A 26,610-nucleotide genomic window follows, 5' to 3' on the forward strand; every position below is an offset into this window, starting at 1 on the left:
ACCAGTGATTCTTCTGACTTAATACTATAATCCCACAGTTGGGTAGGTATTGTCAGGAGACCTAGTCTTGGCAAGATACTACCACATTAGTTTAAATATTGATTTTTACTTGTCCCTTCTCTTCCCCAAAGTGACTTGAAGCAGTTTCAAAATATATACACTTAAAAAGTAAATTGGGAAAATCAACCAAGTGAAAGGTAATTATTCATATCAACCATGATGATAAATTCAAATTCCATCAATTGAGTGTCATAGTTGGCTCTTATAGGAATATTAGCAGGGGCTCTGGCTCTGATGGATGGCAGAATAATGGGTTAATTATTTTTTATGTCTCTCCTTACCCTGTTTTTACTCTTTTTTCTGTACTTTATAATTTTCTATAATGAATATGTTTTTATTATTGTTATAAACAGAAAGAAGTTCTTAACTGAACTGCTTGACAGTCAAGGAAAGAGGGCACATATATAGTAAAATCAGAAAGGAGGGAGTGTGTCATTTCCTTTGGGAAATTCAGTTTTTCTAGTATTGTTTTTACTTGGAGTACTACTCAGTATAATGTACTTTTAACTCAGCATCATTTCTCAGCATCATGCCCATAGATGCTTCTTGCAGCATTGTTCAAAAAGAACAGAAGGCATACATGATTCTGTAATGAACTAAGATTATGTAGTCCTTAGATAATCACTCCTAAAGATCACTGTGAAGACAGCCCAAGAGTAAGGGAGAAAAGTAAGTCTGGTTCATTGGTACTGAGTCTGAAAATGTGTCCAAACAGTTTGGAGTATCTGGGGATGATAAGTATGTGTTTAAAATTTTGCAATAATATTCTGTGTAGTATAATTCCAGAGATGATGAAGTACCTGGTCTAGATGGGTGGCCTTTAGCCTGTAGCCACTTTAAGAGCTGGAACACTATAGTCATTGAGGGATGCTCTAGTCATTGGAAGATTAAAAGCAGAGCACTTGAGATTATATTTCCATTGATAAAGATCTAGAGTAATTCAGTGTTGTTGATTGAGGAAGATTTTATTTGGAAAATAGGTGAAAATTCAGCAGAGATGAATAAACTGTGAAAATACAGATGATGATATTATTCTTGTTCAGAGGAAAGTTTTCCCTCAAGTAGTCCATTAGTAGCAAAGTTGGAATCCAGTTCTTTTTAAAATTTGATTTATGAGTTTTTCAAACATATACAAAAGTAGAGAGAAGAGTATGAATAATCTCAATTTCAACAGTTTCTACATATGGCCAATCTTATTCCCTATCATCCGTATCCAAGATATCATTACATGATGTGGAATGATGTGGAATCAAAATATAAAATTGAATTATAATAAGTACATTTATAAACTTTATTTCCAATTCATGACATCATGAATTTTCATAAGTTATTTTAAATACATGCAGGAAGGTTTATTTTGTCTGTCCTTAAGTTTTAAATTTCTCCAGGAAAAGAATTTTTCCCATGCTTTCCTCGGCAACTATCTCTCAGGACCCGGGACAGCTGGTTGGTTGAAATAGCACTTAGTAAATGCTACCCACTGAAAGATACATAGTGCTGTTCTGATCACCATAAATATAACTAGCAGAATATGGGATCAAATAGCAAAGATAAATGCAGTGTTTCTAACAGCTCTATGGTTAGAAAACTATACATACTTTATCAGTACAAAAGCCAGTTATCACAATTGCATGTAATGACATCACCTTTATTCCATCTCTTTGTTCAAGAAACCAAGTCAAACACAAATCCCAAAATTGTGAAATCACTTGTTTTCTTTCTCTTCATCTTTTTACCGTTTTTTGTAATGTTCTCTCTTAACATGTTTTGCTTTTGAAAACTGATGACTGGAAATTCATTCAAGTCTGACTTTATGAGTGTTAGTTTCACATGTGATTTTGGGGGCCTTTTTAATTTTTATTTTAAACCTGATATATCTCAAAAATTGCCACTTCTTAGCCAAGAATTTGCATGCTTGCCCTCTGTCTCTTTGTCTGTCTTTCTCTCTCTTACCAACATTCACCTCCAAAATTACCTTAGCTGAAAATAATCAAAACTCTTCTAGTCAGGGGAAAAAATTTTCCAGAATTTAAGCATCAGGTCAAAACTACATATTATCTATCAAACCAGATGTTTACCTGTTCACTGCCAAAGAAGTTGGAGGAACATCAAACACCAGTGATGGGAACAGCTTCGACTCTCACGCAGATGGAGGCAAGGCAGGAAAGTTTGGGTTTCCAGTAAGCTCCGCAAGCCAGCAAGTATCTTTAAACTTAGGAAATGGTTTTTCTTGGGTAAGCAGATTGCCTCAGGCTGTGTAAGAGCCTTTAGTCTGTAATTATAGAAGGAGTTCCCGCTCCTGGTTCTTTCAGATGTCCCAGTAAAGGAGTGAAACTTAGTGGTTTTAGTGAATCAGGTGGCATTCTGAGGCCTGTTTCCTTATCCCCAAAAGCTCTTTTAATTCTGACTTTCCGTGATTGTCACACAGTTTCTTTCAATGCCTTTTGGCATGCATCAGGAAACGTCAGCTTACCCAGGGCATGCCAGTCAGTTCTTGAGGTCTCAGGAATGGTTGCTGACCTTTGTTTACACAAGATGGTGGCTACTCATGACACTTTGGGGATAGGAGCCTGTCAAATCAAATACAACTTGGTGGGCCTGGAGTTCCCTTGAGGAATACATTCTCTCTTTCCAAGGGATTTGTAGATTAAAGTTAGCTCTAACACAAAGTAGAGAAAAGTATCTCCTTCTCCCAAGTGGTTCCAACCAAGCCTGGGCAGCTGCAAAACTAGCTGGGACAGGGAAAAGGGAGATAAAATTTTAAGCCATCTTTGAGCTGTATGCTGTATTTCATGAACACTGGCCTGGGCCAATGCTACCCACCCCTAAAGATATCAATATGTTTCCACCCAACTGGTCACTGTTTCTGAAATTGTGGTGCTTCCTGATGTTTCTTAACTAGAAACCACATGTTTATTAATCAATATACTACTTAAAAGCACTTAATTAAACCCATTGATACTTACAATATTGTCAATATTTACAATATTACAATAAGAAGGGAAACCAAGGTGAATACAAGTTTAGGGGATTATTATATACAAAGCTAAATAGCAACAGCAGATCCAGAATCACATGGCATCTGAAGTGCATCATCAGGGCAGCTAGGCTTCACTGACTTTTGCCCTTGAATTACAAAGTGAAAGCTGCTTTCAGGAAAACACAACTCGCTTTTTGAGTTCCAACTCTTTGATTTGAGCACTCCCCTCTAGGCTCACATGATTTAGGTGAAAAGCATCTAAATATCTGTTGAATTCTCTGGAACCTTTCAAATCCTAGAAAGGTCTTTCCATCAAATCTGGTGAAGCAACATAATTCTATGGCGAGCTTTCAGGTGTATCAGTTTTTGCATCCTTTTTAAGTATTGGAGGGCTCTCTGCCATCTCTGATGGAAGATGGTGGCTGTTAATACTCTGGAGCAATGTGGCAAAACTATATCCAAAAAGCTGATGCCCAGTAGAAAAGATTTTAACTTTTGTGGGTTTTTATTCTTTTGGGTTTTGTTTTGTTTTAATAGAGTGCCAACATGATCAAGGGCTGGGAGGGCTTTCTCCTTGGCTTACAGAAAACCACCTTCTTACTGACCAGATGCACTTTGCCTGAAACGCAACAAGTCAAAATGCTAAGACACTGACTTTTGTGTGTTCTATTCTTTTGGTCTTATCCTCAGCACAAAGAAAGGCCACGTCATCCTGGATGATGTATTAGGGTCCCTGCTTCTTTTGAAACAAAGTCCAATAGGTTTTCTCTCTGCTCAGCCAGCTTCTACTGCCAGCACTCCAATCCAACCCCAGATCCACTTCCAGACAAGGGTGGAGCTGACTATGAGAAGGAACTAGGAGCAACTAAGGACATGAGACCTGTGGTGTTTTAGTGTGGGTTTTGAGGTCACAGAGCAGACATGCTTCAGCAGTAAGCTTGCATATGTTGAGAGCTATACTCCTTCTCACCTGAGCCTTTATAGATACTCCGTAAGACAAACTTGGTGCACTCTCAATTTATAGTTGAGGACATGTAAATTCAGAGATATTAAGTGACTGGTCAAAGATCACACATTATTGAATATCAGGGATGAAATTTAAACACCATCCTTTTGGTCCTAAATCCATTATACTTGTCTCTATGCTTCATGATCATCAATTTCTAAAAGTCCTCTTCTATTCTCTAGTTCAATTGTATTCTCTCATAGGGCAGGAGGGATGCTCCAGTGCCAAAGGTGTTTAAACTACTCCTCCCTCCCTCCCCTAATCTATTGTTACAAAATTGATTTGCTCAAGAAATATTCCTTGGCTGCTTATACTAAGTGCTAGGGAAAAGCAAGCCAACAGATTAAAACCTCTGCCCTCATGAAGCTTATGGTCTATTGGAAGGTGACAGATAATAAACAAAATAAATGAGAAAAGCAGATAGCATGCTAGATAGTGATGGGTGCAAGGGAGAAAAATGAAGCAGAAGAGGGAGAGAGAAAGGGTTTGCTGGGGAAAAGGCTTATGTGGCCACCTTCAGGAAGAACACTCTAGGCAGAGAGAAGAGTTAAGTGCCAAGGTTTTCCGGTGGAAATCTGTCTAAATATTGGTGAAATAGCAAGAAAAGGGTAGTGTGGCTGGCAGAGTATAAACAGGAGAAAGAGCAGTAGGAGGTGATTTTAGAATATCAGGGAGCCCAGTCGTGAAGGTCCATAAAGCCCATGTAAAGACTTTGTCTTCTTCTCTAAATAAGATGGGAAGCACTTGGAGATTTTATGCAGAAGAATGACAAGATCTGTCTTGACCTATATTTTAAGACAGATATGAGAATAGTCTAAAAGGGGAAGAAAGCAGAAGCAGGGAGATTAATTAGAAAGCTATGTCAATATATACACTACTATGTGTAAAATAGCTAGCTAGTAGGAAGCTGTTGTATAGCACAGCTCAGTGGTCTAGCATGACTGAGAGGGGTGGGATGTTGGGGGAGAGGAGTTGGGAGGGAGGCTTAAGAAGGAGGGGATATATGTATACTTATGGCTGAGTCACATTGTGGTACAACAGAAACCAACACAACAAAGCAGTTATCCTCCAATTAAAATAAATTTTAAATTGTTTAAAAATAAATTTTTAAAAAAGGAAAAAAAAAGCTATTAATATGTCAACAGTCTATGAGAACGAGAATGACACTTTGGGCCAGGTGGTAAGATTAGAGGTAAGCGTTAGATTCTAAATATACTGATAGAGCAAATAGGAATATACTGACAAATAGGATATCAGATGAATGAAAGTATAAGTGGAGGGAAGAGAGAGGGCACTGGGCAGGAAGTCTAGGATTCTGAGTTGGAGTTTTAGTCCCATCTTATGTCCATAGGGTCACAAAGAACTGGACATGATTTAGTGACTGAACAGCAATAATGTGTCTTCAGTGTTACCCAAAGAAAGTTACTGAAAAACTTAGGGCTTCATTTTTCACAGTTATAAAAATAGTCTTGAAAACCTTCCCCACTTCACACGGTTCAAATGTGTATGATGTCTATGCAAGAGTTGGCTTGCTTACAACTGAATCACAGCGCTATGTGACCTTATCCAAGTTCATTAGCCTAAGTGACTGTGGTGGGGAGACTGAAGTCAAATCTGGAGCATTTTGAGAGCAAATGAAAAAAAAAATTACAGTTGCCAGGAATTACTTTCAGTTCAGTTCAGTCGCTCAGTCGTGTCTGACTCTTTGCCATCCCATGAATTGCAGCATGCCAGGCCTCCCTGTCCATCACCAACTCCCAGAGTTCACTCAGACTCACATCCATCGTGATGCCATCCAGCCATCTCATCCTCTGTCATCCCCTTCTCCTCCTGCCCCCAGTCCCTCCCAGCATCAGGGTCTTTTCCAATGAGTCAACTCTTCGCATGAGGTGGCCAAAGTACTGGAGTTTCAGCTTTAGCATCAGTCCTTCCAAAGAAATCCCAGGGCTGATCTCCTTTAGGATGGACTGGTTGGATCTCCTTGCAGTCCAGGGGACTCTCAAGAGTCTTCTCCAACACCACAGTTCAAAAGCATCAATTCTTAGGAAGCTTCATTTTTAAAAAGTTAAATCTCTTTCTCGATGAGCTAAATAACCATAGAAGAAAGTTGGTCCAAGAAAACTCTTTTAGCCAAAGCCTCATAGTCCCTGGGCATCATGAGGATTTTGTATTTTTTGTATTCTTTGTATGAAATGTTATCTAGTTGGTAGTTAAAAAGTTCCAACCCCTCCCCCTACATTCTCATCTTGAGGTTTAGTTCTATTTAAGCACAGAAAAATTCTTTTGCTTTCCCTTATCTCTGAGCTCATTTTACCATCACCCTGGAAAGTTTATAAATTTTCACTGCCAAGAAAATTTTGTGATTGAGTTATTCTAAGTGACTCAAATGTTTACAACTTTCCCAACCTTGATTAAATATACAAAGCCCAAACTGTCTTTCTCTAATTCACAAATTCAGAAAAAGCTCTCCTAATTGAAAGAGTCAGGATGAGTTAAGGGGGACCTGGTGAGCCCCTCCTAAGAGCAAGAGGACAGCACCCACAGGGAAGCACTGGTACTCCACTCAGACCTGCCTTCTTGGACTCAGGCACTCTGAGCCAGGCCTTCCACTGTCTCTCTTCACTCTCTATGACCCTCCCAAGTCTTTCCCATCAAAGTCTATCAATTCCAAGTCCAAGTCTCTCAATATCCTCCAAGATAACTGATTAGCCATTTAATACATGAATTTAATTATTAGGAAGAAGGGTTAGACCAAGACTTCTTTGCAGGGGAATTCCCAGAAAGGTAATGGCCTAAATAAAATTATGGTGGAATGCTTGGGCACTGTGAAGATAGCTATTTCATGAAGGAGTGCCTTTGGGCACTCACGAAATCTCATAAGATAGTCTCCTTCTTTGCCTATCCTTTAAGTGAGCAGTTCTTAAAATTGCCCTTGATACCATTTCAGTGGCTCCACAAAGTCAAAACTACTGTCATAATCACATCAATTTCTTATTCTCGATTCTCTTACAAATGTGTTGTGGAGCTTTCCAGAAGTTACCTGATGTATAATGTTACTATCACTCTGATGACCCAATGAAAGGTATGCTTGTAGGTTTTTGTTTTATAGTAAATATCAACAGACAGAATTTGCTATATAAGAAAGCTCTTTGGGGTCCTCAATGATGTTTTTACATGTGTAAAGGGGCCCTGAGACCTTTAAATGTTTGGAGCTACTGCTTTAAGTTACACGATCTGATCTGGCAACTGAGATGCCAGAATATAGCAAAATCAGAAGCAGGATATTAAATCCTACCAAATTCAAAGCTGTGTGAGCTAATTCATTTGAAAAGGTTAGTATCTGAAAGCAAAATCAAAACAGCATATTATAAGGAAGTGCTCCCAAAATGACTGGGTCATATCACCAACATGAAGGAGCTCTCACTGGTCAGAAAAGGACATCTGACTTATGATGTGAGAAATTAGAAATGTCAACAGCATCTTTTAAAAGACTAAGAGAGAGAGGGGAGGGCTTCACACACAGAGGGAAAATATAAGTATTATCATTAATCTCCACATTTTCCACATTCCCCAAGAGAATATCATGAACCAAATAGTTAGAGTAGACACTTTTAATTATTTAGTATGTTAATACAAATATACGAAATAATACATAATTAAATAACATACAAAAAGCTTACTAAATATATAAATATTCAATACAACAATAAAGACAACTTAAGGTTTAGTTCCTAGGTCACTGGATACAGACAAGAAAGCAAAAGATACTGAAAAAGTCACCAGCTTGGTCCAATGATGATTTAAGAGTTCAAAACTGTTCCACTAGTTAGAACAATATGTTTATGACAAAGGAATTTGTACAGCCATACATGCTTCCTCTGCTATTGTGACAAGTTACCTTATGAGAAAAAAAGTTGGGGGAGGCAAAGCATTTGAATTAACTGACTGCTATTCAGAAAACTTTCTAAACACCTCTTTTCATAATATATTTCATTACACTAGGTTGAATTTAGAATGATTAAAGTAGGGCTGGGTCATATTATGAGACAAACGGATGAGAAATGCATGCTTTTTAAAAAATGCAAGCTGCTGTCTAAGACTAAAAATATTTAGTCTGCTATAAAAGCAGATAAGCAAAGTTAAGGTTGCCAATGTTACTTCACAATAAATTGAGTTCCACTTCCATTGTGGTAAACATCACAGAAGTACATGAAGAAGAGCAGTGAAACTGAGACTGCTAGAAAGACCAGTTAATAGCAAAAACAGTAAGCAGGCAGTGGACAAGATACCCAGTGATGAGGAAATAGACTTATGGACCAAACAAGAAGGGAAGAAGAGATGGCATATCCACAGAAAGGCAAAAGGCAGTCTCAGGAAAGTTCTTTGGTCCCTACCTTCCTGTATTCTTCTCTCTTTCATTTCTTTTCTCTTTATCATTTTTTTTCCCCTGGAATCGCATCTGTTTTTAGAGAAGAATGGAAAATTATTTGGTCCAACTTCTTAACTTTCTGGATGCGAATGTGAAAGTTCATTGAGATATGATTAACATAGAGTTGCCACCAGTTGGGGTCAAAGTCAACCTCCGAGCGGTGGCTCCTGGCTCCAAGTCCAGTATCCTTTCAACAGCACAACACTGCATCGTTTTACAAAACCAAGTCCTACAACAGACCTGAGGGGTAAAATGACTTCCTCTGGGAACTCACAGAAGCACTGGGTGGCCTACGTGGCAGTGGAAAGTCTTGAAATTCTTAGGCCTTTGACTCCCGTGTTTTTTTTGCTCTTTTAGGTTCCTTGGAGAATGACCCTCTTTCTTCTGCTTGCCTCCTGAGTCAGATTCAAGTAGACCAGGAAATAACTTTCAGGGTTCTGTGTGACTCCTCTAGGGCTCTGGGTAAAAGAAAGATCAAGATATGAACTTTGAACATCTATAATTTCTATTCTAATAGATTTTCAGAAGACAGAAAATAGAAGGATCAATAAGCACAGAATTCTCCAGTGCATATTTCATCAGCAAAGAGGAGGAAGTAGATACCGCTGACCCAGTGTGCTGTGAGGCACTCGGACTCTCTTTTAAAGGATATGAGCAGTTCTAGGAAATAATAGCTTATTATTCTTAGGCAATGGAGAAGGAAATGGCAATCCACTCCAGTATTCTTGCCTGGAGAATCCTGTGGACAGAGGACCCTGGTGGGCTGCCGTCTATGGGGTCGCACAAAGTCGGACACAACTAAAGCGACTTAGCATGCGTTCTTAAGCAAGACTGTATTTGCTTGATAATACATGTAAGACTATAAGTAAAAGAGCAGGCTCAAGAATTCCAAATGATCCACATGTATTTTATTTTTAAGACCTTGAGCTTTGTTTCCTGTGGATACTCACTTACTAGCCATCAAGGTGGGAATGGTCAGAAACTAGACAGATGAAGGCCCTTACAAGACTACTAGCTTTCTAGCCCTTAGGCTGGGAGAATGTGGGCCTCCCTACAAGGCAAGTAAACAGTGGAGTAAAAGATCTGGGATTTTATCTTGGCTCCAAATCTCACTCTCTGTGTAATCTTAAGTAATTTTTTCACCAGAACCTGAAGTTTTGCATGTTTTAACTGTATCAGCATTTCTAATACCAGTAATCTGTTCCATGGTGAAAGACACAGAACAGCTCAGGCAAGAATGCTCAGACTTGCAGGTCTGTTAACCACCTACATTATGACTGGATTTTGTTATGACATTTTGATATGATGGGGGCATTGGTACCTATTCAAGCATAAAATTTTATAGACAGATAACCTTGGGATGCAAGATTTCTCCCAGGAGTTCTAACCTAGGTTGTTCAATAATAACTGCTTCACACTTTTCTCATTTAAAGCGTCCCTTCTTCTGCTTGAAACTATAATTACACTGGGATGGGCTGAGAGTTACCACTCAGCCAGCCTTCATCTGGGAAGCTTAAGTACAATTATTAGTAAAGCAAAGATTTTTATTCCTTTGGAAACATGTATCTTTTATATTATTCTTGCAATTAATCTCCAATTTCAGCATCACCAATTATTTACTGAGTACTGCTGTTATTTGATAGAGTTCTAATCTTAAAATAGGAGAAAATGACTTGATTCCACCCAGGATATAGTGTTTTGCTAACATTGCCATTATCATCATTGCAGAGAACCCATTTATAAGGTTAGGTTATTGTGAAGCAAAGTGGGAAAAAAATCAAGGTAATTATATAGATATGAGTTTAAATAAATCACTTTTACCTGACATAGTTAAATATTTTGAAGAAAAATGAAGTTTGGAATATGCATTTCACATGATTGTCTAAGTCTTCTATTGGTTTCCAATTCAACCATGACCCAAACAATAGAAGACTGCTACTCACAATAAAAATTTCTAAAAAGTAGGTGATAATCCATGATAATATGCCCCAAAGTGAAGTTGTTTCTGAGAAGCTTGTAATCATTGGTGGTTTGGCTAATGAGAAATAAAATATTATTCTTAACCTCAAATTTAATATTTTTATAGTATATGTAAGTGGCAAATTTATGACATCAACTGGGCTTTAATAGAAAAAAATTATCAAGAAATTTCCCTGGGAAATTTTAATTTTTTTTCACTTTCTATTTAGTAATACAGTACTGATTCATAAAAGAAAAAAAAAGTTCTTTGAAAACCTATTAATCTATTATCATATTGTAGTCGTCTTATGAGAAGCAACTGTGATGATATCACTAGAAATGGTACAAAGAGAAACTGCCTCTAACTCATCACACCTTCCTCAGAGAACAGCTTTACTGCTGGAAAAAACCCAGCATAATACTCTCTGGCATTACACCAAATCACAAGAAAAGGGGCCTGACTTCTCTATGAAAATAACATCTGCCATTAGAGATTACCCCTCTGTCTACAACCTATAAATTTGCTAATGTTTTTGTGAGCAATAAATCAGTGATTTTAATCTACAATAAATACTTTGGTTATTTATATAACAACGATTTGAACTGAACTTAACAGACTTTTCTTACCAGATTTGTCTTACTACTGGCAGCTCCATGGAGATGATTCTTCGTCTACTCATATTCAATAAGCTCAAAAACTAATTCATCTCTACTTTTTCTTTCCCTACAAACTGATCTCTCTCTCTCTCTCTCACACACACACACTCACACACACACACACACAAACACACTCACTCACTCACTCACTCACTCATTCACTCTCAGTTCCCCTTCTCCACTTCCATTTCTGTTCACATGACCATTTTTTCAGGTCACTGAGGTCCAGAATCTTGGGGTCATTTTGACTGATCATGTTTCCCTGTCCATCCAAAAGTTTTATGTTTCAGAAGATAATAGAAAGAAAAAGAGAGGAAGAAAAAAACACAAAGTAAGGGTAAAGAAAGATATTTTGTAATAACCTAAATGGGAAAAGAATTTGAAAAAGAATAGATATATGTATAACTGAATCACTTTGCTATACACCTGAAACTAACACAACATTGTAAATCAACTATAATCCAATATTAAATAAAAATTAAAGATGACAAGCAAATGTAGTAGGACTACTCACTTTCATCACAAATTAATAATCAAAATTTTTTACTTAAAGAAATTTTAAAAAGTCACTATATTTGATGATTTTCTTCCTTTTCTCCAAATTTTTAGATTACTTAAGTTTTGGTCTTAACAAACCAGTATTTTCTCAGCCTTGAGAGTTTGTCTCCAGCATAGCTAACACTTGATTTTACTAGCTATTTAAGTATATGGGACCAAATAACCTTAAGCTGACTCTTCACTTCAGCAACTGAATAAGGTATTGAACAATTATATTTCCCAGAAAATAAGAGACTTAATAAACAAAGGACAATTATTTTGCAAAAGTACCTTTCTAGTGAAATTTACCTTGGGCTTGAATGGACTATATTATGAGATTCTTGTTCAAGGGGACATTTTAAAATGAATGTGAACATGTCATACTTTTCTGCTTATACATTTACAGAAGTATAGAGCAATATCAGCAAACACAGGTTGAAATAAACACAATTGACAACTGTGCCTTTCAAGTCAGGAAACTATAACTGGAAGAATATTCCAGCAGAGGTCAGAAGACAAGGATTCTAACTTTAGGCCTGCTGTTAACTGTGTTAGGGGAAGGAAGTCAACTTCAGTTCTTAACTGGAAAAGCAAAATGTCTGAAAAAAGTAGAGTCAACTGGCTTTCTGCCTTTGACATTTTGCAGAGAGCTAAGGGCTTTCCAGGTGGCTCAGTGGTAAAGAATCCGTCTGCCAATGCAGAAGCCTCAGGAGACTGGATTCAATCCCTGATCTCTGGGTTGGGAAGATCCCCAGGGGAAAGAAATGGTAATCTACTCCATTATTCTTGCCAGGATAATCCCATGGACAGAGGAGCCTGGCAGGCTACAGTCCATGGGGTCACAAAGAGTCAGACAGAGCTGAGTGACTGAGAACAGGGAGGTCTGTGGGCTTAAATTTATGTGCAATAAGATTATCTGATTCGCAATCTCCTGTTCCCTACAGGACAAATTCTTTTGTCTGCAAAAGGTCGTTGATGGTGGTGATCTGTTGTTTTTCTTACAAAATCACAAGAATTCATCTAGTGTTTACATAAGGCTTATGCAAAATTAAATGTTCTAAAAGCTTAGAACATGAAAGATATTCATCTATGAGATATAAAGAGAGGGAAAAAGGTAGCACATGAGTGATACTTTTAATAGAAATATAAATAACACTCAAAGTGAACATTTTTCCTCCCCTTTCTGTCAGTCATGTGAGCAAGAGAAAACTCTCACAGCACCACTTCATCCTAAAAAATTCCCACTACATACAACGTAAACTGCACCTTTTCATTAGCTTTAATAAATTATGCAGTGTCTTCGGAAACCAAAGAAATTTAATTCTTCCCCTCTGGCTGACTCCTCTTGTTTGATAGTGTCTCTTATTTTCTATTCTTTTACAATGTTTAGACTCAGCATCCATGAGGTACTGAATCTGCAGTTTAAAAAGTGGAATAGAAAAAATCCCTTTGAAAATCTACTCTCCCATTCAGTCATTCATTCTTTTAATGAACATTTAGTGAGTATACATAAGATACTGTGATAGATGTGGTAGGAGATGGAAAGAAATTAACAGTGTATAAGGGCAGGATGACATGACGCGGTTATTATCACCTGTGTATTGCCTAGAGTGTCTGAGCCATAGTGAGCATATAACATAGAAAACACTATTCAGTTGGTGATCACATTGGACAAGTTCACAGTCTCTTCAGTGGGATAGCTGACCTGTTGTTCAGTCGCTCAGTCATGTCTGACTCTTTGTGACCCCTTGGACTGCAGCACTCCAGGCTTCCCTATCCTTCATTGTCTCCTGGAGTTTGCTCAAACTCATATCCATTAAGTCAGTGATGCCAACCAACCATCTCATTCTCTTGTCCCCATCCCTTGCCCTTGATCTTTCCCAGAATCAGGTTCTTTTCCAGTGAGCTGACTCTTCACATTAGATGGCCAAAGTATTGGGTCTTCAGCTTCAACATCAGTCCTTGCAATGAATATTCAGGGTTGATTTCCTTTAGGAAATTGCCTGGTTTGATCTCCTTGCAATCCAAGGGACTCTCAAGTGTTTTCTCCAGCAGCACAGTTTGAAAGCATCAATTCTTTGGTGCTCAGCCTTCCTTATGGTCCAAATCTTATATCCATACATGGCTACTAGAAAAATCATAACTTTGACTATACAGACCTTTGTCAGCAAAGTGATATCTCTGCTTTTTAATACATTGTCTAGGTTCATCATAGTTTTTCTTCCAAGGAACATGTGTCTTTTAATTTCATGGTTATCACCCCTTATTTAGGAATTCCCTGGTGGCTCAGAAGGTAAAGAATCTGCTTGCAATGCAGGAGACCCAGGTTTAATCCCTGGGTTGGGAAGATGCCCTGGAGAAGGAAATGGCAACCCACTCTAGTATTCTTGCCTGGAGAATCCCACGGACAGAGGAGCCTGGCGGGCTACAATTCACAGGGTCACAAAGAGTCAGACATGACTAAGCAATCATCCCTTATTTATATCTTCATTTGAACCCCAGATTGTCATTAAACAATAATTTTTTCCTTCTTTTTACTTCCCACGGGACTCACCTCGATCTTGGTTCCGACGACGTTTCCAGTAGAGTAGAATTGAGATTAAGACCAGAAGAATTACCAAGGAGACGATGCTTAACAGCAGTGGAACTGAAAACCAAAAGCCTGTGGATATTGATAGGAGAAATGGAAAAACTAGTGATAAGTGGAAGCTGTAGAGGTAAAAAGTAATAAACAGATAGTTGTAATGAGTTTTTACTAGAGTTGTGCTTTTGATGGAAATTATTCTTACGTATATAAAGGTCTACATTCATGACCTTATATTATTTTAATAGCATTTAAATAATAATAACAACATGTTTTATGTGGTTACTATGTAGTAAGAACTTTGAATGTGTTACCTCCTTTAATCTTCAAAATAGCTTGAGTTAGGTATTATTATTACTATCATATAACAGATTAAAAAAATAATTGAGGCTCAGAGAAGTTGGGTAAGCCCCAAATCAGTGTAGTAATTGGTAGAACAAGGCTTGGTCAGAGATCTGTTTGCCTTCAAAGCAAATAATCTTTGCCATACTGTCCATTAAAGTAATGTGTTTATTTAGGAATTTTTGGAAAATATAGAAAAATATAAAGGAAAAATAATGAATCTCATGATTCTAGCCTCCAGGAATAATTCATCTCCATGTTTTAATTGTGTTCCTTCTAATCAATGTCTTTGTTATTAAACTTCTTTCTAGTAGTCAGTAAATGCAACTTAGCCTAAATATCAGTTCCTCAGTGTCACTGCGTAATACAAAGTCAGAAAAAGCACTGATTTGGGAGTCTCTGGCATCTTCTCCATACCTTTATAATGGGATTTGTCATATCAAATTTAACTGAGCACCTTCAGATTGGTCTCACTAGTGTTAGACACTAGTTAAGAGTTCAGATTTGTCTTCAATAGATCTAGTACTTGACATAATGGTTTAACTGTGAAAGATTTTTAGTAAATGCTTGCAGAATAAACAAATATCATACAAATGATATATAAATGTTATAAATGATAAGAAGTCAATTTTGGCACTCTTGGAAAAGAAGACATGTTCCTTTTCAGATTCTTGCTTTTCAGGGAAATTTACCCTTCAACTTCACGAAATCTGAGGATCTTGTCATAAATGTCCAAATCTAACACCACAAACATCTTGACCAAATTTACTTAAAGTTGACTTTTTGATTAGTTTGCTCTTTCAAGGACCCCAGAAATGACTACAGGACATGTTCATTAGAGACTATCTGGGCTTCCCAGGTGGCGCAGTGGTAAAGAATCCTCCTGCCAATGCAAGAGACATGGGTTTGATCCCTGAGTTGGAAAGATCCCCTGTGGTAGGAAATGACAACCTGCGCCAATATTCTTGGCTGGAAAATTCCATGGACAGAGGACCCTGGTGGGCTACAGTCCATGGGGTCGCAAAGAGCTGGACATGACTGAGCAACTGAGCACGTGACAATGAGGCATGAACTTTTTGGGGTTCACAATGTACCCTGAAAAAAGCAGCAATATCTTTTTATAGGAGGCTTGTTAACGGAGCGCCTCATTCAGAGTCAGTGCTTCAAAACTACACAGAGAAAGGCAACTACGGCTGCTGTCACTGAAGTGTCTTGCCTCTAAGACCACTGCTTTTCTTATTCTCTCTCCCATCATCTTACCTCTTGTATCAGTGAGACTCAGAGATAGCAGTTTAGATGGAAATACAAGACAGCAAAAGAGGTCCTGAGCAGGAGGCAATTTATTTTAAAATGGGGTTGGGAAAATTCAGATTGGCCTCTTTCCTGAAAGATCTATTGCCCCTTTCCCATAGCGTAGATTATGCCAAGGTTTCGCCCCAGATGTGACTGCTTCCCAGAAAACATTGTAATCCCTCTAGACTGAGCTGATGCTCCTTCTCTGCATTCTCAATCTTCCCATGTTATACCACAGAATTCTTTTTTTTTTTTCCCTTTTATCAGTGAATGGTTTGTTGCAGGGTCAAGCGAGGAGAATGGGTGGCTCCTGCTCAAAACCCCCAAACTCCTACCATAGCTTTCTTATTGAAGCATTTAACCCGCATTTTTACAACTACCCAGCTCCTTCTGCATTCCTTCCTGGACTAGAAGCTCCCTGTGTTTGGGGACTGAGTCCTTGCTGTCACATTTCTGGCATAACAAATATTCAGAAGCACAGAGAATAAATCAATGGATGGATCTCAGTAAAAGCATTCAGTGTGTGAGCAACAGACCACAATTGCCAAAGCAATAAAATAGGCTATACTAGCTTCCTCAACTCCGTTTTTCTTTCCCTACTTATCCAATTCTCTGCCTTATCAGCTTCTCTGCTAAGAGGCCAACAAGCTCTGCAGAGCTTTCACCACCTTGCAGGTGTATGTCCACAAACGTACCACAGAAAACCTCTCTTACCTTTGTTCACAGTTTCCCTGTAGTCGGTCACAGTCCCCAGGTGTAGCACCTGGCAGATCACATCCTTCCCCACCTGTCCCTTGGGGTCTTTGATCTGGAGGATGCTGATGACAGATGTTGTTCCGTTGGGGTGTGAGACGATCTCGGTACTGTTCTCAATCCCTGACCCAGGGACCTTCCAGGAGATCATAGGGGCTGGGCGAGCATTGGCAGAGCAAGTGATATTTAGGTGATCTTCAGATAATTTATAGTGAAGGAATACTGTGGGCTGTACTGGGACAAAAAAAAAAAAGATCTGCCATCAGTTATAAAATCCGGGGTGAGTCCCACACTCTCCTCGGAGAGATGAGAGAAAGATCTTTAAAGAAAGACAGTGGGAGCTAGAGAGCTAATGTGGCACATCCAGTCCAAACTAGGGCCTTCTCTTCCCATCTGATTCTCTGAACAGCAGGGTGGAGACTGGCCGATACAACCCTGTGACAAGAATGATCCTCTATGGAGTCTGTCTCTAAGAGAATTAGCTAGATGGACAAAGGGTACCTTTCCTCCCAAACAGTGCAGAGAACAATTTTCTTTTCGCTTTCATGGGCAATGCAGTATCTCTGCCTTCTTCTGAGTATCCCTCTCAAGTAGCTGGACAACATCTATCAATCAGCACCTCCACCCAGGTGGTCTGCACTTCTCAGAAAAGCAGAGCAGTTTCAGAACAGAGAGCCTGTAGAGGGGCTGCCACTTAGAAAAAGCCTTTTTCTGTTTGGAACTGGGCCTTAGAGATGATCTATGTCACACTTATGGTGCAGATATATAAACTCTGGTACACCATGGACAGGACTCTTCCAGGGTCACGTGACTCCTAATGGCAATGTCAGGTCTGAACCATGGCTCTGCTTAGGGAGAATTTATCCTCACTATGGTCCTTAGTTTACTTTTGATAACAACAGTATTCTTCAGGGCAAAGATAAGAATAAGAGGCATATATAGTATTGTAAAGTAAAATAATGTAAAAATTAAAATTAAAAAAAGAATAAGAGGCATGGAGAAGACTTAGAAAGTCCCTGTTTGAAATACCTATACAAAATGCAAATTGTATATTCACAGTCAGTAGTCAGAAAAATCACAGAATGACAGTTGTAAGGACCTTGGAGATCACCTTATGGAGTTAACAGAAAATAAACAGCTTATGAAAAAAGGACATTTTTAGGTCAGCTGTACCCTGTTCCCTTTCAAAAGTCCCTTGACTAATGAGTTCATTTTCTTGGAATATACAGTTTATCTCTGCTGAGCAAATGCAAACGTCTTTCTATGGTTGGCTTTGGAGCCCACAACATAATTAAAGGGCAGTGCTAAATAAAAGCTTGTCTGTGTTTAGAAGTTCAAGAGGTGGGTGGGTGGGAGTAGGCTGGAGGAAATGAGCCTATAGGAGGACTGTGGCTCTGTCCAAAGTGCCCAGATTACTAACATCAGTGAGCCCTGGGGGAAGAGAAATAAAAGTAAAAGAGGGCCAGTATGGCTGAAATGGCTAGCCTGGCTAGCAGGGTTCTCTGGTGTATCAAAGAATCACTTGGATGAAAGCTATTCCTTATGGTGAGAAAGTGTCATTGTGGAAAAGAACTACAGAATTACCAGCTAGAAGACACAGAGGAGTCTGTGTTTCAGGCATACAAATTATTCAAAGATCAATGAGTAAAGAAAGGGAACAAGAGAGAAAGATGAACAAAAAAGAGAAAGGAAACAACAGAAATGAGAAAAATATGACACAAGAAGGAAAAGGAAGAAAATGATGGAAAGAAGGAAATAAGGGAGGGTGAAAGGAAATGAGGGAGGGAGGGAGGGAAGGAAAAAGAACAAAAGAGGAAAAAAAACGAAGAGGGAGGAAGGATTGGAGAAGGGAAGAGACACTGAAAAACAGGGAGACAGGAGACAAAGGAATGAGAGAAATAGAAGTCAAGAAGAAAAGCCTGATGCAAGATCCTGCAGAGATGACTCCTGGACAAAATAAGTGAAAGACACGTGTTATCTGGTGTCGTCCTACCGCCTTTGCATTCTTATTCACTGAGCCTCTCCTTATCCCTTGTCCAATATTCTTGGTGTGTTCAAACTCTCCTTTTAACACTCCCAATAACCTTAAGTTTGGCTTTTCCCTTCTAAAGCCACCACCAAGTGTGCATCCCCCAAAGCTACCTCTTATTCCTAGTTCTCAGTTCTTGATCCCAGCTGAGCATCAGTTAACAGGAAAGGAATCCTGTCAAACTAAGCCTCTTAGCTTTTAGAAGAATGCTTATTTTTCAGTTAAATCGCTAGCAGGCATTGGGTATGAAGAACCTCTCTGCTACTTGGCTGCTTATCAATTTTGCGAAAGCTCCGCTGAAGCAAAATGAGAGGGACTCCCATAACTGGCTCCAGTTTAGCCCGATCTGGCTTTGTCCTTAGGTTAAAAAATATGAAAGCTCTTAGGGACCTTAGAGATGATCTATTTCACACTTATGGTGCAGATAAATAAACTCTAGTACACCATGGACAGGACTCTTCCAGGGTCATATGACTCCTAATGGCAATGCCAGGTCTGAACCATGGCACTGCTTAGGGAGAATTTATCCTCACTATGGTCCTTAGTTTACTCTTGATGACAACAGTATTCTACAGGGCAAAGATAACTTCAGGCAAAGGTTCAACATAATTCTATGAACTCTCCAAATAACCATAACCACAGTTACATAATAGGCATGAATGGCCAAGAGTCCTCCAATGAACCTTTCTGGGGCTAGGATCCTGAAAGACTAGGTACTACTACCACTACATTTCAAACATTCTTCAAAATAACATTTCAAGCTAGAGACAATGTATTCTCAGAGACTCTCACCAAAGAGAGTGAGGCAGGCTATTCCTGAGATCTTTCCAGAACCAAAGGTATTAAAGAGGCACTTGTAACATGCCTCATCTTCCAAGGTGGTATTCCAGAAGGTAATGGTTGAGTTCATGAGTCCCAGCTGGGTGATGTTTATCTTGTCCTTGTAGGCAGGCTGGACTACAACCCCATGGTTCTCGCTGTAGGTGATCATGTTTTCTGGGCTTACAGCCTTGATTTTTTGCCATGTCACAATCAAAACTTCCTGGGGATTTTGCAGAGAGCATCTTAAAGAAGCAGGTGTGTTCAGCAGCCCTCTTACATCCTGGGTCACCACTTTCATCATGGAATCATAAAAGAATATTTATGTTTTATATTTTAATACATACACAAATATACATTTTTGATTAAAAAAATGCATGTTCAAAGTCAAATTTAGAAAGAAAGAAAAAGACAAAAAATAAAACATTTACCTACCTTCCTGATGTTGCTAGAGAAATATAAGTTCAAATATGTTTGTTCAGTCTTTAAGAGTAGCAGAGTAGAAAAATAAGAAAGCAAACTCCCAGTGACCAGAATTTACATGAAGAATCCCTGTAGGCTGGAAATTAGGTGAAATAGGTTTGAAGATGGAAACTGCCAGATAGGATAGAAGTATCACCAAGTGAGTTTATGCCTGGAACAGTAACAGCTAGGAATAAGAAAGGGCCAGTGGACAATACGCAGTGATTAGTTTAAGTGAAGAAGTTACAGCAGCCCTATACATTCCACACACACATCTGAAAAGGAAGGGGCAACAGTAGTGATGTCTGCTGTCTGCCGTCTGCCGTCAGGAAGCAGTGGTAAATATAGGCACGTGGACAGAGAGATGTACAAGACAATGCTCCAGGAGGCTGATAGTACCAGAGAGCTTTGACAACCAAATTAGAATCTATACAGTCCCCCATTTTTACTGAATGTAGTACAGAATATAAGGTATGGCAATAATTTCTTCCTCCTCCAATGCTGGCTACTCATATTGATAACGATAGATGACTCAATGGGAAATCTCAGTATGATAATAGACAAACACTTGAGTAAGCTAACACAATGATAGAGGAATAACAAATTCTACAAATGAATAAATAAACATTTTTACATGAACAAATGTGATATCTTAAATGTGAAAAGGAACCAGCACTGTAAATAGTAGAATCCCAGGGGCGGCGGAGCCTGGTGGGCTGCCGTCTATGGGGTCACACAGAGTCGGACACGACTGAAGCAACTTAGCAGCAACAGCAGCAGAGATGTATAAAATGAGAAATATAAACTCTTTTCACAATCTGGCTGCCTTAGAAGAATGAGTATCACTGAAGACTAAATGAGTAAGTAGGAAGACCAGATCATAGAATTCTTCCAGAATTGGAAGGGTTAAAAATACAGAAAAGATTAAAGAAATATTGAAAGACTGATATTTCAATATTAGTCCAAGTAAGATTTTTAAAAGGAAAGAGAAGGGGAAATGGAAGACAAAAACACTGTAAGAAACAAAAATGTATTTTTCAAAATGATAAAAGGAGGAATCTGGAATAAGATATATCCCTCATGAACCTTCATGTGCCTAACAACATAACTCTGAAATATATCAAAAGCTAATAGAACTACAAAGGAAAATGCATAAATCTATAATCATAATGGGAGAATTTTTCATTGTTCTCTCAGAATTTTCACTTCCATCTATTAAAAAAATAAGAAATAAAATCAAATACAAGGATATAGAAGACTTTAAAAACAAATATTTGTACATGCAATATGTGCATATGAGTATATATTTATAAAACTTTACCCAAATGAAAACATACATGCTTTTCAAACCACGTGTGAAACATACCCTCAAATTAAACTTGAAGTAGTATACCAAAAAAATGACCTTGAACTCAGTCCATAATGCAATAAAATTAGAAATTTACATACTTTTGTCTCCTTAATTACACCAGAAATCATAACAAAAGTTATAAATCACTATAAATGATAATAAGAATATAATATATTAAAATCTGTAGAGGCTTATAAAGCAGTTCTCAGGGGGAAATATTTACTCCTAACTTATTTGTTGGGAAACAGGAAAGATTGAAAAATGAATACCTACATGCATTCAAAATTCCCACACACCAAAAGTTGATAAAAGGAGTGAATTAATAAAGTTAAAAGCACAAATTAATAGTACACAAAATACTGACTTAATCAAAACACCAAAATCTTGTTTTTTTTTAAGACTAATAACACCGATAAAATGACTAGAGTAATTAGAAAAAAAGAAGATATGCTCTACAACATCAAGAATGAAAAGATGGGCATAGCAACAAATACAAACTGAAACTGCCAAGTGTTGCAAAATTCCAATTTTAATGAGGTACACTCTTGATAGTTACAAAAAATTCTAGGGGAATAGCTGTTGTTATGTGGGATTTCCTAAAGGTTTGCTAAGTGCAGAGCATAGATTTGAATAAATTGCTGCTTTTAGAATAGAGGGTAAAAAAGGGATCAAATATAGAGTTTTAACTTCTAGGGTGATTTTTCTCCTTGACTATGCAAGAAATAATTTAATGGAAAGTTTACAATTATTTGCTGCTTATATGAAATTCCATTTAGGGTACCCCAGTTGGTAAATCCTGAGCTATACATGGTGTGAAGCATCCCTTTTGTACCCCTGTGAAGGCTGATGACTATAGTACACACCACATTGTTGTGAAAGTTGCTCAGTCATATCCGACTCTTTGCAACCCCATGGAATATACAGTTCATGGAATTCTCCAGGCCTGAATACCGGAGTGGGTAGCCTTTCCCTTCTCCAGAGGATCTTCCCAGCCCAGGGATTGAACCCAGGTCTCCCACATTGCAGGCGGATTCTTTACCAGCTGAGTCACGAGGGAAGTCCAAGAATACTGGAGTGGGTAGCCTATCCCTTCTGCAGCGGATCTTCCCAACCCAGGAGCTGAACTGGGGTCTCCTGCATTGCAGGCGGATTCTTTACCAACTGAGCTATCAGAGAAGCCCATAGTACACACCACACAAAAGGTAATAAAAGGCCAGCAGTAAGTGAGGTATGGTCTCCTATGGAACCAAGGAGAAAGGTCTGGCAGAAGTAGGAAATTCAGCAGATAAGTGGACAGCACAGGTGTGTTTTATATAATAGACTATGTGAACCCATGTATTTCACTATTTTTAATATTTTGCTGTAAGAGGGATACACCCAGTTTTAAGGCTTATTGCCAGATTACTTGCCCTAGAGGCCAAGTTCATTCTTGCTCCACCACGCATTCCCATGTCTTCACACACATAAGGAATTATTATTTTAAACATTATGCGCTTTAATAGGTGAAAAATGATGTCTTAATTCAGAAAGATTTTTTTTTCATGTCTGGTTTTATCTATGAAAAGTTTCTTAATATTAAAGTTTTTGAAAACAAAAATTTGGAAAGCAGAAAGAACCACTCCCAGTCTTCCAAACAAATTACACAGTTAAATAATTCATGCAGACAAATGAACACAGCATAGACAAGAGTGGTCAGGTGTCCACTCCAGAAACTGTGTTTCCTGGATTCCACGCAGGGGAATTGAGTATCTTTACCTTGTGCCCTGCATAACATCAGTGCTGCCAAGAACCAAATCAGTTGGAAGGTAGACAGATGACAGACGAGCCTTCTGAACACCTGAAGACAGAGAGCAAGTACAGAAATGGGCATTTGAATGTGGACAAGCTAAGGGGGCTTCAATCTAATTGCTGTATCAGGAAAAATAGCAGCTCAAGTTTTAACCACTGGAAGCCTTTGGTTTTGTGGAAGCAGAACCAGGGACTATAAATAGAAGAAATAACAGAGGGTGCTTAGGATGGGACGGGAAAAGCAGCCATGTGGTTCTTTCATTATGGCCATTCCTAGCAATTTGAGGCTGTGCTCCCAAAGCCACCACTGTCAAGACTGCTGAGAAAACAAACTGCCAAAAATATCCCCAGAAAACACAGACTGCAAATGTTGAAGAACATTTACTCCCCAAATAATCCAAATAATATTAAAAATGTAACTCTGGTGTAACCACTTTGTAGGACATGCCTTGATATTTGCTGAGGGAGATTTTCCTGCAAATTCTGCACAATTTCTGTAAATTGTACCTTTTAAAACCAGTATTTGGCTTTTTTTCTTCCCCCTTGCTTTATTTTCATGTGCCTGGGCAGAAATCCTTGGCCTTGTGTGTGTGTTTTAACAAATCATTGTAGTATTTAAGAGAGCATTACTCTGGGAATCATTTTGCTATGAAATGAAGAGTGGAATGGAGACAGATTACTCCGCAGCAGTCCCACAGTCTTGGTCTACATTAGCGTGTTCATTGTAAGGTAAATTTTCCCTATATTTCTATATTTTTTTATAACTGAGGTGTTTAAGAAATGTAGATTTCCCTGTATCTTTCTTTAACTGAACTTCAATTTTATTTCATGTTGCTATTCTACTAGAGATGGAGACTAAAGTTCAGTGAATGTTACATAATCTCTGTCTGATAGTTCAGTTCACTGTCACTTCAGAATTGTCCCAGTCTCTGGCACTGCATCCAGTCTTGGGACAGGACTATTAACCTTTGGTTACAACATCTATCCATCTTGGTATTGTGCTCCCTTCAAGTCATCCTCCGGATCATCAGTTTGTGCAATTAAATCCTGTGCTTACAGGGTGTTCTCTCATGCTTCCCAATTCTCTGGATTCTGTGCTCCTGGATCCTTCCTATGCTGAACAAAGGAGAATTAGGGTCTCCGCCTAGACTCCCATGTATCTATCCATCTCTGTTTTACTGTTCCCTTGCCATGGTGGGTAGGCTTGCCTCTTCCCACAGTTGCCTCTAGGAAAGCAAGGAACAGCTGTTTTCTGTTCTTTGATTTCAACACCTACCTGTAAGTTCTATTCACCATCCTCCTAAACTCCCCACTCCTGGGGCCAGGCACAGAGCATCCTTCTCAGGACACAAACCAATGCTAATCAGTCTCTCTCTGCTCTCCCAGCCTAGGGTCAGAAAAGCTGCTTCCTCCATCACCTTGTATTCTTCGCATCAGCTTTTTCTTGGATGAATGCCTGTCCTTGGTCTTTCATCATTTAGGCTTTTAAAACTCAAATGCTTAGGCTCTTGTTATTTCAAAACTTTGGCTTCTGAAACCAGAAGTTTTCTTTGGCATTCTGATTCCACACCATCACGCCACATGGAAATCCAGGCTCTAGTAAAGGCTGTGATGAGGAATGCAAATAGTTTAGCTCTCAGAGTAAAAATCTGTATTTTAGGATAAGAGAAAAGGCAGACACACACCAAAACACAAGATGTGGGAACTGGGAGACAGTAACATTTAAGAAACAGAAGGACAGTGATTGAGGTGAAAAGAATTAGAAAGAAAGCCTTGCTATTAATTAGGCACACATTTCTTCTGGCTAATTTGAATTCAGGCTAGCACACATACTAGGTGTGTAAGCTTAGACAAATCATTTTACCTCTTGGAGACACAGAAAAAAAATAGTACCAATCTTCTCTGTTAACAAGGTTAAATGAGATGGTATATGTAAAGCTCCTATAAAGTGACTGATACAAATAAACACTAAATCAGTGTAGCTGTTATCTCATTAGGTTATTGTCTGTATCTCACTATTTGCTAAACCCAGGGTAGGCAAGACGTGAGTGGGTAAGCTGGAAGAAGATACAAAGACCATAGGAACTGGAGACATTCTTTATTCAGCGTGGCAAGGCAGACAGACTTTACTCTCTAATGGCTGACACAGCAGCACAATGACCATGCAGCTCAATGCAACTCGCTTCAACTTGATTCTCCTCGAGCTTTTTAGGTGGTACTTATATAGGGCCACACCATGACGCCTGAGTGCAGTGCCACAAATAATCCCAGCTGTAGGATTTGAGTGGAGTGAGGCGAGAGCCTGATCACTGCCACTTGGCCAATTGTTCACTCCCTACATTCCACCCCTTCAGGGTCTCTCGCCACACAATCTACGTGCCCATCTTCCACGATATTCCCTTGGCGAGTAACCTCCACAGGGGCAACTCTACCCCTGAGGAGCCTCTCATTTAGGACCCACAAAACCCCCCAACAGGTGCTGGGCCCACCCCTTCAAAGAGGGCATCTTTGGGGTGTTCACTGCCCACCAACATGATTACACTTTTCTAAATCTGAGGACATAGCCTTTACAGTATGCTGTTAGCACATCATAGGACACAGCCTTTATAGTACACTGTTCTCTGTATCTCAGGGTCATAAGCCATATCATCAGCTCATGTGACCACCCATATCTCTTGCTATCGGTGCTTAAACTGCTGCTCTGGTTTCAGTTGCCAATGGGCCTTGCTAGTAAGTGGGGATAGGCAGTCTCATCAAGGCCACGCATCTCTTACTCCAGCGTATGCAGACACTGCTCTAGCTCTTCTCCTCTCTTTGAAACTTACACACTTGCACGGCATCATGGCACTATCCATATTCTCCTTCGGGGCAGTCAGGAAAAGGCACCCCACGGTGCCAGCAGCAGACCATGCCACCTTGTCTGGCAAGTGGGAACTCATCTCCTGCAACACCTTTTCAGTGCTAGCAGGTGAACCATCCACCGCTTCCCTGCTGACTCTCCTGTGGAGCCTCAGGCTCCTCTACCTGCCAGGTATCCTGCCAACTATGCCAGTTGTCTCACTGTATCTCACTATTCATTGAACCCCGGGTAGGCAAGGCATAAGTGCAGAAGCTGGAAGAAGCTGCAAGGAGTCATAGGAACTGCAGACGTTCTTTATTCACCATGGCAAGGCAGACACGCTTTACTCTCTGATGGCTGACACAGCAGCAACAACCAACATTTGACTCAACTTGACTCTGCCAGAGCTTTTTAGGCGGTGCTTATATAGGACCACACTATGAGGTGTGTGTGCGGTACCACAAATGATGCCAGCTGTAGGACGTGAGTGGAGTGGGATGAGAGAGCCTGACCACCACCACCTGGCCAATTGCTCTCTCCCTAAAGCTACTCTGAGAATTAATTAAGCATTTAAAGTACTTAATACAGTGCTTAAGATATGGTAAATGCCAGGATGTGTTACATAGCTTAAAAAATTCATTAATCAGATCACATGATAATGGAAGTAGAGAAGTCCACTTATAACCCTTGACAAGAAGGCCAGAGTCCAGAGACCTGGGTCT

At 39.2% G+C, this 26,610-nt stretch overlaps 1 protein-coding gene across 6 annotated transcripts in view; it reads right to left on the reverse strand.

Annotated features, from left to right (window-relative positions):
- Nucleotides 1–8,814: 8,814 nt before the first annotated feature.
- The window catches only part of CD200 (CD200 molecule), a 40,167-nt gene continuing 22,371 nt past the window's right edge, over nt 8,815–26,610 (reverse strand). For 2 of the 6 annotated variants that reach the window (XM_040224692.1, XM_040224701.1), the window contains 5 exons: nt 23,017–23,098; nt 19,422–19,742; nt 16,562–16,834; nt 14,183–14,290; nt 8,815–8,933 (listed from right to left, as the gene is read on the reverse strand). In XM_040224692.1, the coding sequence (XP_040080626.1) occupies nt 8,926–8,933; nt 14,183–14,290; nt 16,562–16,834; nt 19,422–19,742; nt 23,017–23,098 (792 nt within the window). In that variant the 3' untranslated portion in view covers nt 8,815–8,925. Of the gene's footprint in view, nt 8,934–14,182; nt 14,291–16,561; nt 16,835–19,421; nt 19,743–19,883; nt 20,083–23,016; nt 23,099–26,610 lie in introns of all 6 variants that reach the window. The other 4 variants (XM_040224725.1, XM_040224717.1, XM_040224710.1 and 1 more) reach the window with 3 other exon arrangements.

The sequence above is a fragment of the Oryx dammah genome, unplaced genomic scaffold (genome assembly GCF_014754425.2).
Source record: "Oryx dammah isolate SB20612 unplaced genomic scaffold, SCBI_Odam_1.1 HiC_scaffold_2, whole genome shotgun sequence".
In the NCBI taxonomy this organism is placed as follows: Eukaryota; Metazoa; Chordata; class Mammalia; order Artiodactyla; family Bovidae; genus Oryx; species Oryx dammah.